Consider the following 15288-nt stretch of genomic DNA (forward strand, 5'->3'; position numbering starts at 1 on the left):
GACATCAGCTGTTCATGTGCTGGTATTTTTAGAATGGCTGTCTGTTTTCCCCCCTCCCCGGGATCTCTTTATCCTGGATCTTGGGTTGTCCTGCTTGTTAAGGGAAGTCTCACCCCACACTTCCAACCCCCCCCCCTCCCCCCATGTCAAACAAAGGGCACTGACTGAATACTTTATTGTAGCAGGGGGCTTTGTTCGTGTCTTAAGACCTAAAACACTCGCTCACTCAGTGTGGCAGTATGGACAAGGGTTAAAGTTCAGTGCTTTCCCAGGCTACTCCATGTAAAGTTAGCCTGGGGGTAATCTGTGTGTGATTGTGCTGTTTCTTTCATGCCACTGGAGGAGTAATTTAGGGGAGGGAACCTCCCGCACATATGCACCCGTCAGCCATCTGACGCCACATGTATTGCTGACCTGACCTGTTTATTGATATGATGCATCTGGCCGGTTTGGACCCTGCAGTTCTATTTGTCTGACTTTGTCACTTTTTTCTGTCAATCATAATTGTCCTGGCAAGCTGGTCCCTAGCTGCCTCCACTACAGACCTGATGCTCTTAGCACTGAGGAGTTAGAACTTGTATTTGTGTGTCTCTGCGGACAAGGCAGGCATCTAGGATGACCGGTCTCCTGAGAGATGGGGAAAATTGATACCTCACACAGGTGGATCAGACTACACGGTCACCTGATGCAGAAAGTGCATGCAAAGTGTGTGTGTGTGTGTGTGTGTGTGTGTTGAACACTGGTCATTTCAAGTCAGCTGTCCTCAGTAGCATTTCAAGTATGGCTACTGCCCACATCAATCAGTAGCATTTCAAGTCAGGTTTCCAAGTCAGCTGTCCTCAGTAGCACAGACTCGAAGATAAATTCTTCTGTAATACACACATGACTGCTGCAACGATCCACACGGTCATCTCGTGTGTGTGTGTGTGTGTGTGTGCACGCACACCTGCTAAAGACCGGTCTCGGTAATATTAATAGTGACCCACTCAGTCTCGTTTGTAGAATGTTTTTCAAGAGCTGCATGACCATGAAGGCAGTTGTGGTCACAGTATTTTAGCAGTAACTATAGTGTAAGTATAGTGACTGTTGTGTCACCCGATATTTGTGTCAACCGTGTTAGTGTGATATGTAAATATAACCTTCGTCATCTGGCCATAAAGAAACAGTGCAGTTTAATCATATTAAAACATTTTTACAGGTTAACAGATGAAGCCAGAAGAAATGCCAGTTTGATTATAAATTACATTTTGCAAATACTCTCTACAGACTCAGAAGTGAGTCTAAATTGAAAGAGTATTATTGCATCAAATACATTCACATAGTTTGTGCTAAAGAAAATCAAATTTCCTCTTGATATATTGACAATACCACAAACTAACAACAACAAAACACAGTGACGCACAGTAGAAATGTTAATGGCTGTAGTTGAAGTTCACTAGCCTTAAGCAAGGAACATCTTAATTTAAATTAACCCCACCTATGGAACATCCCTTGCCACTGAATAGTAATATCTCATCTTTAACATACATCACACAAAAGAAATATTGGAAATGAACAGTTCAGTTACAACTAGATCTACTGCGCTACAATTGTGTTATGCTAGCCTGTAGTGCCTGCTTGAAATGAGCTCCCCTTTTCACATACCATATAAATACGTTACCCTGAATAAAACTGCTGTTAAGCCGGTGCCTCACACCTCTGAGTCAGATCGGCACTGGATAAGCCTCACACAGCTGTCAACCTGTAACAGGGTCCTCTCAGTGTGTGTGTGTGTGTGTGTGTGTGCATGTGTGTATGTGTGTGTGTGTGTGTGCTCCCTCTCAGACTTTGTCGAGGTAAGATCCCGGGACCAGACCTGACTGGCCTTTACTTTCCACCGTCCACCAGCCATCTTGACCCTGGTCTACCACCACCACTATCTCCCCCACGGAGATGGACAGCTCATCTGAGCTCTGGGGAAAAGTAAGCAAAAACATCCACACACACACACACACACACAGATATGGGCAATTAGATCCAGTTTCCTGTGACTGATTATATCTGTCCACTGCTATTTTCGGGTAATGACCAACAGGGCGGGAGATAACTCCGTTTACACACAGTAGTAGCTAGTTATTTACATAGTCCTACAGTTCAGTTGTGTTCTTTTTACATGTACTGTAGCTTGTGTAAGGCTCCTCCCTCTCTGACCTTTCTCGATCTCTCACACACACACACACACACACACACACACACACAGCTTCATTCTCATGTTTCACATCCCCTGAATGCAAAAATCCCAGAGCCCTGTTGCCAAGCGTGTTTACAGGAAGTCCTCTGGCTTACCTGAGCAACATATTCATAGAGCGCCTGGTACTCCTCTACTGCTGCAGCTCTTGGTGCTCCTCCGGGCACAAACCCAGGGATGGAAGCATACACTCCATCTGAATCAGCTGACGGTTAAAGCATGGCAGGGAGATATATTAAGGGCAGAGGTAATATTGACGTAAAGTCTGAATATTTGGCTAAATGTCAACCTTTCAACCATTTCAGGCTGATGGGGGTCACAGGTCATAATCATACAAGGGCAAAACGTATTTCTGACACCATGCTCTTATTTCTAACAGTTGGGCTTGGCTGCCACCTAGTGGTAAATGAATGACCTAAATGAATGCTACATTCTGTTCTGCAGGAATTTAAAGGGGCAGGCAAATCCTTTAAACCAGTGCAAGTTGCTAATAAAAACATGCTTCAAAAATAAATAAAAGTTAAATAAAACATAAGTGGAGGAGAGACACTGATAATCAGATTACTACTTTGTGCTATATTTTAAAGAAAATGCACAGAGCATTATACCAATAAATATAAAAACATGGCAAAAATAAACATTAAATTAAAATTTCTTTCAACAGGGGCAATTCTCACCAGAGGGTATAGCTGTTGACACACCATCATTGACATTGTTCCTGCTGGCACTAGAGTTTCCTTGCAAAAGATTTGAAAACCTACATGGAGGAAAACAAATTTAAATCAAGTTCACGTTGGGTTGAAATTGCAAATCAAGTTCACATTGGGTTTACATTTTAAAAGTTGGTGGACTCTTTGGTCTAAATAGGAAAAAACCTAAAATGAGGTCTTAAACCTACATTTGGAGGCTCAATGCATCTTCTATTGCTTCTTTATTTCTCACCTTTTCATGACCCCTCCACCAAAGCGCCCTCCAATGCCATTGCTGTCTGTGCACGGCTCTCTGTCGTAGTAGTTCTCAAACACAATGGGCACTAGGGAGACAGGGTTTGGAATTCAGACAGTAAACACAAACACAGTCAGAATCAAGCCGAAGCAGGAGGCCAGCTATAGCTTCAGTTGAATGTAATTCAGCTGACGCCATGACTGACAGCGACAGGACGAGCCTACAAAATATACACAGGCACACAGTGAAGTATGTGTGGCTTCACAGAGATGTTCTCCTGCTGTTGTTGCTGCAGTTTGGGGTGGACTCTCACCTGGTGGGGTGGTGCCTGTGCTCTTCAGCTCAATGAAACTGTTGTTGTCAACTGTGATGTCACACTCCTCCAAGCTCAGGCGCACTTCCTCATAACACTAACAAACAGCACAGTTTTATTTAGTCAAAGTATGGCTACTGCCCACATCAATCAAATATCCAAAAAAACCAAAAAGAAATCTGTGCCTTACACAGTGGTTATTCGCTTTATCCACCTGGCGGCTAGAACGAGGCTACAGGGTACACTTGGCAGTTTGCAAACAGAGACCATCTGCTGGACTGAAGTGTGATGGCAAGTGTACACTGTAGCCTCGTTCTGGCCGCCGGGTGAATAAGGCGAATTGTCAGTGTTGGTTGTATAGGCTCCAAATGAAGATTGTAGAAAAACAAGACTAGAGATCACACTCAAAAGGTAGACTTCAAAAAAACGAGAATATCATCAAATAGTGATTTATTGACCTCACCAGACTCCATACAAAAAAATAAAGTGCAATTGCAAACGTTTCGGGTGACCGCATCCTCAGTGCAAGCAAAGTCCTTTTAAGCAAGTCCCTCCACTCGACGGCCATATTACAACGTTTTTCGGGAACTTATCGGGCATCTATTCGGGCAGAAATGCGCATGCGCAAGGCTTCACGACACCAACTTTGCTCCAGCCGTGAGATCACAACACATGATTGGCACAATGTATTCACAACACACCACATGATTGGCACAATGTATTCACATGTCAAATTTTAAGGGAAAGGGAAGGGGCGGGATATGTATAGACAACTGCCATATTGGCGTTACAAACTAACTCCATGCATTTCTATGGAGGATTTTTTCAGTGCTACAGTATGTCTCCTCAGAAAGTCTCTGGTGCAAGTTACATCAACAGAGTTCACAGACTATATAGGAAATGACATAATTTACCAGGCAAGTGGCAAATTCAAATGGACCAATCACAATTCCAGTTCACAAACAATCAATCAATCAACCACCATCTTGAGCTAACAATTAAAAAATCATACAAAATAGAAAAAACATTGCATCATATTTCTTCTTTATATGTCTGGAGTCTAGTGAGGTCAATAAATCACTATTTGATGATGTTCTCGTTTTTTTGAAGTCTACCTTTTGAGTGCGATCTCCAGTCTTCATTTATTTCTATCCTCATCAGGCCACATTTATTTTGTCATGCAATATGCAGTGTTCACTTGCAATAAGAGAGTGTTCACTTGCCTCGTCATCCTTTACAGACTGCAGTGAGAAGTGGTTGCAATGAACCCACATTGCATTTCTCATAATGTTGACGCGTTCTCCTTCCTCTTGCTGAAAGACCTGTAAACAGATTCATGAAGCCGTGAAGCAAAGATTGCCGTGAACTTCATTTAATTTGTTTCTGCAAAGATGAAGTAAGCTGAAACTTGATGTTTGTCTTTAAAGAAGTTTCCAAAAAAAACTGTATAGAGTTTAACTGCATGATAGAGCTGAATATATCAGGTATGCCAATGGTTTTCAACTGATTGTGACCCAGCGACCACCATCCTGACAGAGGCAACCAGAAGACCATTTTTGTACTTGGTAATAATTCCCACAGTGAAAATATAATTGAAGGCAATGCCTTCATGAACCATCAGGGTGCTACAGAAACACCAGTTGGAAACCTCTGATATACCAGTGCATGTTGGTGCGTGAGAACAAGTTTAGAAACATATGATATACTTTTCGTTTCCCCACTTGAAAACCAAGTGACTCAGAATAGATGGATACAAACAGATCACATACAGTATATGCCCACTGATGCTGTGGTTATTCTGTGGCTGAAGAGTGGACAGAAAGAGGAAGTATCTGGTGGGGGTTGGTTCTAGACTAGAGCCTCTAACCAAATTAAGACACCATGCTTAATGTAGGCTAGGTTGATCCAACATATTTCAACCTGGGCCCTATCGATAGATCGTCTCTGAATCGAAATGTTCTCTTCGGAAATAAACAAATGACATTTGTCAAACCTAAACCTATCTAGCTCAAGAGGCTATGCAATGGAGGCTTATCTCGCATGAGGGAAGCATTGAAGTAAAATGCTTATTTTCACTAGATGCCTGGTATTGAGAGGGAGAAAATAACCAAGTCCATATTTACATATAGTAAAGGTGTAAAGAAACGTAACTATAAGTATATAGTTATATACTAGATAACTATTAAATAACTGTTTGTCAGGTTAACACTTTACCTGCGTCTTTTTCTGACAGTGTTTGATCTTACAAAGACAATAAGGCCCTACTAGTCAATTCAGTGTCCAGTAATCAGAACACAGGTCCTATGCAACAATCGACAAGTAGTGAATTGGATGCCAGAAAGGAGTATGACAAAGGTCATGGCAAAGGTGACCACACAAACACTTGTAATGACATGTTGAGCAGTTGTGAAGAAAGCAGTTTACTTTGATATGATGACATGCCCCACATAATTACACTGAATTGCTGCTGAGCCTATACTGCCCCGATTCTCATGGTTTTTGTCTCTACTAAATGTTTGGACCTACACAACAGGCTGAAATATACCAGAATTTTCCTCTAAGGCGTCCAGGTCACGTCTCTCACCTCACATGTGCTCTCGTGGGTTGACTCCCATTCCTGGCGAATCTTGTCAAGCTGCTCGATATTGGACATGTACTGCTTCTCTAATGGCAAAAGACAACAAATGCAGTGATAAGAATCTGTCTGTACCTCACACAGGAGGAATTGATTAAATTGAATATTTGTCGTTGTGCATGATATGTGAATGGTCTGCATTACATTCTAGATAAAGATTCAGTAGGCAAGTTTCACCCAATATCAACTATGAAGATAAATGTGACATATTCCATGGAAACCAGCTCTACCAACTTCTCATTACTCAACTTGAAATTTGTCAGCTGTGGAAACAATGTGTGACGTAGGGCACTTTTTGTCAACATCAACATTTTTTTCTCAACTTTAAAAAGACACTATGAGCTACAGAGAGAAACGCCAGCTACGGCGCCTTTACCACAGTATAGGCAGATGTGACCACAAGAAGGTAGAGCAATAGTACTGTGATCTAGGACCTAAACAACCCAACTGATGGATTTACTACATTTGGTTTTATGCTCCTACTGTCCATTTTGAGACACAATGATGAAATCTCACTTACGGTAAAGGCTGCAATGTTCAATAACATGAGGATAGTGTGTTCCCTATTGGGGGAGGAGGAACTAATGCCTTTTAAACAGCTTCAACAGGTTTCAAACTTAGCAATATAATAGCACACTTGTACCAGAGTGATAGAGCAGAGCATTAGGAATATTTACTGTTTTATGAATGGAAATGAGATTGTAAAAAGCATTCACTGATGATGATGTTGACACAGTCTCCCTTCTGTTGCTGGAAGACCAGCGACCACCATCCTGACAAAGGCAACCTGAAGACCATTTTTGTACTTGTGTAATAGATCCCACAGTGAAAACATATATTGAAGGCAATACCTTCATGAACCATCAGGGGACTACAGAAACACCAGTTGGAAACCTCTGATATACCAGTGCATGTTGGTGCGTGAGAACAAGTTCAGAAACATATTGTTGGTAGAGATGCACTGATTGCAATTTTCTGGGCCAATTCCAATTGCCTATTGAATTCTTGATAAAGATTCAATAGGCAAGTTTCACCCAATATATGTAGTGAAGATAAATGTGACATATTCCATGTATAGATGCAAACTAGCTCTACTGATTTCTCATTACTCAGCTTATAATTGGTCAGCTGTCAAACAATGTGTGACATAGGGTGTTTTTTCCTGAGAAGTTGAACTTTTCTCAACTTTAAAAAGACACTCTAAGCTACAGAAAAAAACGCCAGCTACAGCACTTTTCAAAAAGCTGAGGACTTTTTTGAAAACATGGTCTACTCCATAGTATTATAATGTAAAACAGAAGCCGGCAGCTGCAAAAAATAACAATAATGTGAACACACCCTTATACCACCATAATGTTCAGGTTTAGGGGAGGTGGGGACAGTTATAACGCATTTGACTCTCCTTACTGCTGAGGTTTTTTTTCTCTCTGCAAAGAAACTGAAGGATGTCCTAAAGGGGGTAGTTCCTGTGGTTGGAACATGCACAAAAGTGTGGGCTGGCCCTAACCGACTGCAGTAAAAAAGGTCTTATATGTAGTGGTTACCAGGCATCAATGGTTTGGAGACACTAATGCTAAATTATAAAATCATCACTGTTTTAATGCATTTGCATCCTTTCTCATATTGACAGTGACACAGATTACCCATAAGGCCCTGGCCACGGTTACTTTACAACAGCATTTGCTTTTATGGGAACTCAGATGTGACCACAAGAAGGTAGAGCAATAGTACTGTGATCTAGGACCTAAACAACCCAACTGATGGATTTACTACATTTGGTTTTATGCTCCTACTGTCCATTTTGAGACACAATGATGAAATCTCACTTACTGTAAAGGCTGCAATGTTCAATAACATGAGGATAGTGTGTTCCCTATTGGTGGAGGAGGAACTAATGCCTTTTAAACAGCTTCAACAAGTTCGGGTTTCAAACTTAGCAATATAATAGCACAGTTGTACCAGAGCGATAGAGCAGAGCATTAGGAATATTTACTGTTTTATGAATGGAAATGAGATTGTAAAAAGCATTCACTGATGATGATGTTGACACAGTCTCCCTTCTGTTGCTGGAAGACCTGTGAACAGCATTCATGAAGCCGTGAAGCAAAGATTTCATTTATTTTCAAAAATTAAAAAAAAATTGTATTCTCACTGCATGATAGAGCTGAATATATCAGGTATTCCAACGGTTTTCAACTGATTGTGACCCAGCGACCATCCTGACAAAGGCAACCTGAAGACCATTTTTGTACTTGTGTAATAGATCCCACAGTGAAAACATATATTGAAGGCAATACCTTCATGAACCATCAGGGGACTACAGAAACACCAGTTGGAAACCTCTGATATACCAGTGCATATTGGTGCGTGAGAACAAGTTCAGAAACATATTGTTGGTAGAGATGCACTGATTGCAATTTTCTGGGCCAATTCCAATTGCCTATTGAATTCTTGATAAAGATTCAATAGGCAAGTTTCACCCAATATCGGTAGTGAAGATAAATGTGACATATTCCATGTATAGATGCAAACTAGCTCTACTGATTTCTCATTACTCAGCTTATAATTGGTCAGCTGTCAAACAATATGTGACATAGGGTGTTTTTTCCTGAGAAGTTGAACTTTTCTCAACTTTAAAAAGACACTCTAAGCTACAGAAAAAAACGCCAGCTACAGCACTTTTCAAAAAGCTGAGGACTTTTTTGAAAACATGGTCTACTCCATAGTATTATAATGTAAAACAGAAGCCGGCAGCTGCAAAAAATAACAATAATGTGAACACACCCTTATACCACCATAATGTTCAGGTTTAGGGGAGGTGGGGACAGTTATAACGCATTTGACTTTCCTTACTGCTGAGGTTTTTTTTCTCTCTGCAAAGAAACTGAAGGATGTCCTAAAGGGGGTAGTTCCTGTGGTTGGAACATGCACAAAAGTGTGGGCTGGCCCTAACCGACTGCAGTAAAAAAGGTCTTATATGTAGTGGTTACCAGGCATCAATGGTTTGGAGACACTAATGCTAAATTATAAAATCATCACTGTTTTAATGCATTTGCATCCTTTCTCATATTGACAGTGACATAGATTACCCATAAGGCCCTGGCCACGGTTACTTTACAACAGCATTTGCTTTTAAAACTGGACAGGGAACTCAGATGTGACCACAAGAAGGTAGAGCAATAGTACTGTGATCTGAGACCCAACTGATGGATTTACTACATTTGGGTTTATGCTCCTACTGTCCATTTTGAGACACAATGATGAAATCTCACTTACTGTAAAGGCTGCAATGTTCAATAACATGAGGATAGTGTGTTCCCTATTGGGGGAGGAGGAACTAATGCCTTTTAAACAGCTTCAACAAGTTCGGGTTTCAAAGTTAGCAATATAATAGCACAGTTGTACCAGAGCGATAGAACAGAGCATTAGGAATATTTACTGTTTTATGAATGGAAATGAGATTGTAAAAAGCATTCACTGATGATGCTGTTTTTTCACCTGTATTGCTGAGGTGTATGGATGTGCATACAACAGAAACAGTGAGATACACTAAGATCTGAATCCTTATGTACACAATATGTAGGGAGGGGGATTTTCAGGAAGTGATTTGATAGTTGTAAATAGTGTAAATATTTCTATGGTTAAAACAGCAGAGACACTAACCTGCATCTACTGCTGCTTCTCTGCATTGTTTGGCCTTGTTCTGTACCTGGTAAAACAAAAACATACTATGAATAACAATTTCAATCATATCAAAGTCACTTTGGCAAAAGACGGCCTGCTTTAATACCCAGTTCTCCTTTACAAAGGAAATAGAAACGGCCTGATATTTTTTAGAACTGACACCAATAGCAAGTTCCTGTCGGCTATGTCCAAAAAGGATTTAGAGATATATAAGGATATGCTGGAAAAGTAATAAGCTGTACAGTCGGAGTGTTGCTGTTCACTGGGTGTTTGACTGTTTTTTTATGTCTTTTAATTATTCTTTTTAAAACACTTTTAAACAATTGCCCTTTTAATGCATATATGTACTCTTTCCTTGTGTGTTTTATGTTTTCTTTTTTATTATTTACTTTTAAAACTAATATTTGACTGTTGCCCTTCTATGCTTTTATTAGCTATTACTGCATGCTTTTGTTTAAGTAAATCACATTGAATGACCCCTGCGTATGAAATGTGCTATATAAATAATGCATGTGTGCAGACTTCCACAGTTTTCCCTTGAGTTGATCTCCTGCCCAGTGACATGTAAGATTATCAGAGAGAGAGAGAGAGAGAGAGATGTTGTATGTTGTGCTCAGCCAGTATGTTACCTTCTCAGCCTGTTTGGGTGTGGCAGTGGGAGCACTGTTTACTCTCTCAGCAGCCTGCTCCGCCTCATCTGCCTCTTTACACTTCTGCTCGTACAGCTTCTTAGACTACAGGGTGGAAAAAGAGGCAGAAACGAGAGATGAAAGAGCTTCATTAGCTCAGACTATATTAGGTAGAGTCAGTGTTTGCATGAGGTGGTGTAGGCAGTGAGTGTGTCAGACTGACAGAAATAATGCTGCCTGAGACAGTGACGTCGCGTTGTTTCAGCAGCGCCGATCCATGCAGCCCACCTCTTCCCACCCCCACTCATTTGCACGTTCTCAACCTCACACATTTCACATTTGTGCTCGTACAAGGTTGCCTGCACATGCACAACGACTTTAGACACACACTTTCCTCTTCCTCTTCCTGCTCTGACTGCTTCACTTGTTGGGTGGCACAGTGTGTGCGTGTGTGTGTGTGTGTGTGTGTGTGTGTGTGTGTGTGTGTGTGTGTGTGTGTGTGTGTGTGTGTGTGTGTGTGTGTGTGTGTGTGTGCGCACACACACACACACACACAAAAATAAATAATAAAAGCATACACTCACCTCCATTGTTTTCTTAAATAAAGCAATTTTGGTCTTCTGTACCTTCTCCATGATCCCCTCGAACTGTAACGAGGCAAAATTCATCAGCAATGCAAAGCACTCACACAGGATGAGACTCTCTCATGTTGAGAAAGGAGGATAAGAATAGAATTCATCAGAATAAAACACTGTGAGTGTGTGCAAACTTGTGTGTGTTCTGTGTCTGCATGCGTATGTGTGTGTCAAATTACAGTATCAGGTCAGGCTTATTATAAAGCACTTATAAAAAGAACACCAGTTGACCGAAAAGGTGCAATCAAATGACGAAATCTCATAGACAACACAGTGTGTGTGTGTGTGTGTGTGTGTGTGTGTGTGTGTGTGTGTGTGTGTGTGTGTGTGTGTGTGTGTGTGTGTGTGTGTGTGTGTGTGTGTGTGTGTGTGAACTGAGAAACCTTTTTCCTCTTCTCTTTTTGCCGCTCCCTAAACTGCTCCATCCTCTTCACCTCGTCCTTGAGCACCCCTGACAGCTGTATGTGCAGGTTCCCAACATTCTCAATCTCTGTGGGGCACATTTATTAAAATGTGAGGAGCTACAATTTGAGGAGGACATTTTGAAAAATGGCTTCTTCTCACTCACGTGCTTTCAGTTGATCAAATGAAGCTTTCAAAGTACTGCCGGAGAGAAGACAAGAAGTGAGATTTTCACATGAGTTGCGAGTGTTATGTTATAGGCTTTCTACAAAACATCTGCAAATATTTTCAATAAATGTGTTTTAGAGCTAGTTAGCCGGGTTAGTGTGTGCTTCACCTCACTGTGTGCTCATTGTGTGCTTCACCTCACGGTGTGTTCCCTGTGTGCTCTGTGTGTCTCACTAATTCACAGATGGGATAAATACAGAGACCAAATTCCTTGTATACGCAAGTATACTTGGCCTATAAACCTGTTTTATTATTAATGAAATCAGCTTTGTTTGAGAATTTAACAACATAGGCCAGTATAGACGTAGAGTATAGATAATATGGTGCATGCATCAGTCCGACATTAGAAGAGATGTTTCTAGAAGTACAGTGCTGTTTCTAGAAGCTATATGACAATAATAACAGTCATGTCAGTGAGGTCACTATAACTCAAATTTCAGTTCCTCAGTTATATGCAAGTGAAAGTAAAGACTGCGACTTTATTGACTTCTGCAGATCAAGTGGCCAACCTGATCTCACTTTGGCCTCCGGCTTTGCGAGCAATGGTCACCAACTCCTTGCCATACCTTTCCTCTGCCATTGCCCTATGGAAAAAATGACATACTTAAAGAGACATAGAACTGATTGACATTTTAGACCCAAAAGATAAAAACACAAACAATCTGAAAGTAAAAGAGGGAACATGATAATAAACTGCTAATCACTCCCACTGTCTAAGGAAGAGAGCAAATCTGTGAAAATATGAGTAGATATATTTCATGAATTTATATGCATCACGGAGATGAATGTAGAATATACCCATGATCAAGTGAAGCAAACGGATCTAACCACTGTTTACTATATCATAACATCAGTTTCTTCAGCTGTGCTAAAGAGTAAAGAGGAATGTAATTCTTATAATCTTTAGCGCCTAGTGTCCTGTTCCCAATCCATTCAGACTGACTGCACAGTCCCAGATGGCATAAAGGTTGTACACATTTCACTAGGTTTAGTTGAAGAGGTGAAACCTCATCTTCAGGAGGTCCTCCATGTCCTTGCACATCCGGCGGCCATCACACAGTCTCTGGATGAGCGCTTCATAGCCCAGGTTGCTGCAGAAATCTGCTCCCTAGTGACAAACAAATGCACTGTTTTCAAACATAGGACCTAAGATCATGGACGGATTATGAACTTTTGGGCCCCTGGGCCCAGATGTATTAAGGGCCCCCCAATTGTCGCATATGTGGGGGGAGGGGGTGATTTCCTGTATTCTGGTGCATTTTGGGGATGGACAATACTAAATTCAATCAAATTTATAGCCTACATCCTGATTTGTTGATAAAGGCTTGGGCTTCGGGGCCCCCTGACCCCTTGGGCCCCTGGGCCTGGGCCTGGTAGGCCCGTGCATTAATCCATCCCTGCCTAAGATCTCAATCAATGATGCATATTGCAAACTTTAGAGAGGGACTCTCCCATCACAAGGAAGCATATATCTTAAAAAACATGGGCCTGTGTTATTTATAGTTCATCAGCAAATAAAATGCAAAGCTCTTAATTTAATAGCCGAGTTCTGTTATCCTTGCATGCAAAATTACATGTCAATGAATGTTTTGTCTACATTCTCCAAATAACTAAATAGGCCTACTACAGGTAACCTACCAATAGGAGGATGGCAGGGTTTGGTGTGATTTCTAACATTCAACTCTAGAGTGGCTATTTGCAGGTAATAACTAATTTAGATTTTTGACTGACCAATTTAACTGTACCTTTGCTTTACTATTAACTATTCTAAATTGTAGTTTATTAAAATTGGCAAATGACATAAGTAATACATTTCTCCAAAAGATATTTTAACATTTGGTTTGCTACTCTTCCTATTGCACAATTATAACAACACCTGTGCTGAAATGAGATGTGTCAACATGATTTGGTGCAGCAGTTCACATCCACACACTCTATAGGGAAAATGTGCAAATGTATCACACTTGCAACTACGCATTAAGTTATTACACATTACACGCATTAAGCTCATACACAGGACCTGATATGATACAATGTGCACTGACAATATGACACTTGAAATAGTGTGGACTAAGATGTCATTAGTGTTCTAAGAAGTGTAGCTTAGTAGAGTCAGAGCATGTGATCACCATAATGTACTGTAACATAACACTGGCTAGCAGGGAAGCACCACACAGAAGTAGAACAAGTATTAATGTCTAACCATTTTGTTATATTTGTTAAAGGTATTTTAAACAAGAGGATGGTATTCATTTGACAACAATGAAATGTTTTGGGTATCTTTCAATGGATGTTTTGTAAACCTTGCTTCTTATGTATTTCTTATGTCTCAGTCAAAAGTGCCACCGCTTGTTTTACAGCGGTTGACTGGTTATCTCATTACCTAAGGCAATTTACAGTTAAAGCCACCGAGCAAAAGGATGTCTAATTACAAAACAAAGTGAAGTTCAGATCTTCTGACCAGTTCATTTTCACACGCAAAGGTTGGAATAGGATTATGGCGCTGGACCTGTTAATGCAAATTAACCCAGAAACTCTCTGTTGCTTTGTAGATTGAAGCTCTGACAACACTTGCCAGCTCACAGATCAAGGACCAAATGGGACATGGCTGATACCCCACTCGCAGGAAGTCCGCAAAAGCCAACAGAAATAAAGCCACTGTTAACACTCTGGTTGTATCAATATGCCATTTCAAAGAACCCAAAGAATAATTTCTAAATATAGAAAATAAACTGTTCTTATGAAATCATACTTGTGAACCCAATACTTAACATTCAAGGAACTGAGTCTTTACAAAAGACAAAACTGAAGGCTCAGAGATCAGCTGAAGAACAGAGAGAAGTTGACAAACATATTCTTTTCTCTAGACCCCTAAACTCTTTATCGGCAGGTGTATTTCAAACAGAGTAAGATCAATGTAAGAGGCCATTGGAGCCCACTCACCCAGAAAGCATCTTTGAATTGCAATGGTGTCATCTTAAACCAGAACCTAAGAAGAATTTCCTTTTTTGGAAACTGTCTTGGCTGACAGAAGCTTCAATCAATATCCCAGAGGCTTGACAATGACACAGTACCAGCTCAAATCAGCAAAAAACTCAAGAGATTTTCTCAGAATTGGCAGATTGAGAATACGCTACATGCAGGAACTGCTTCCCTTCACTGTGCAGGTTTGGCTTAAATGAGGAAGAGCCTTTGTATGATGTCATCAACCACAGTCAGTCTGTCTCATAGATAACAGTGCTCTCTTTTGGTTGTCATTTGAATACTTGATAGGTGGAGACTGCTAAAATGGCATTGATTTACTAAGATCGGCTACCAGCTGTGAAGTTAAATGAACATGTTGGTCATACAAGTTGGTTAAACTCATTGTTGTGGGGTTTTGGTTTGGAACTGGCAAAGATTCAATAGTTAAGCTTTGCCCTTAATGTATGTACCATTTGTCATTTAGCCACAGCTCTGTCAAGGCAGGTCACATTTGAATATCAGTGTACTCCAGGCCATATTGCTACAGCATAATTGAGCTAAAATGCGGGGGTTAAATACAGATCAAACTCATCATTGAAAAAGGGAAGATGTCCCTGAGGGAAATA

At 40.7% G+C, this 15288-nt stretch overlaps 1 protein-coding gene across 1 annotated transcript; it reads right to left on the minus strand.

The window, feature by feature from the left end:
* Positions 1–1165: 1165 nt before the first annotated feature.
* pstpip1a (proline-serine-threonine phosphatase interacting protein 1a) lies at positions 1166–14958 on the minus strand. The gene is made up of 15 exons (XM_048256217.1): positions 14642–14958; positions 12706–12806; positions 12208–12282; positions 11637–11671; positions 11452–11558; positions 11018–11080; positions 10434–10538; positions 9784–9829; positions 6070–6149; positions 4709–4807; positions 3486–3582; positions 3170–3260; positions 2905–2984; positions 2326–2432; positions 1166–1952 (listed from the first exon to the last, which is right to left on the minus strand). Exons 1-15 carry the CDS (start codon positions 14672–14674, stop codon positions 1821–1823), a joined length of 1251 nt encoding a protein of 416 aa, XP_048112174.1. The 5' UTR covers positions 14675–14958; the 3' UTR covers positions 1166–1820.
* Between the last annotated feature and the right edge of the window lie 330 nt (positions 14959–15288).

The sequence above is a fragment of the Alosa alosa genome, chromosome 11 (genome assembly GCF_017589495.1).
Source record: "Alosa alosa isolate M-15738 ecotype Scorff River chromosome 11, AALO_Geno_1.1, whole genome shotgun sequence".
NCBI classification, from domain to species: Eukaryota; Metazoa; Chordata; class Actinopteri; order Clupeiformes; family Clupeidae; genus Alosa; species Alosa alosa.

What these genes read in the sequence shown, in the direction of transcription:
- pstpip1a (XM_048256217.1), bottom strand. Translation starts at nt 14,674, where the DNA reads ATGACACCATTGCAATTCAAAGATGCTTTCTGG. An exon ending in AAAAAGAGAAGAGGAAAAAG is followed by an intron (nt 11,081 to 11,451) that starts GTTTCTCAGTTC and finishes GCCTCGTTACAG; the next exon opens with TTCGAGGGGATCATGGAGAA. An exon ending in GTCAACAGCTATACCCTCTG is followed by an intron (nt 2,433 to 2,904) that starts GTGAGAATTGCC and finishes TTTAACCGTCAG; the next exon opens with CTGATTCAGATGGAGTGTAT.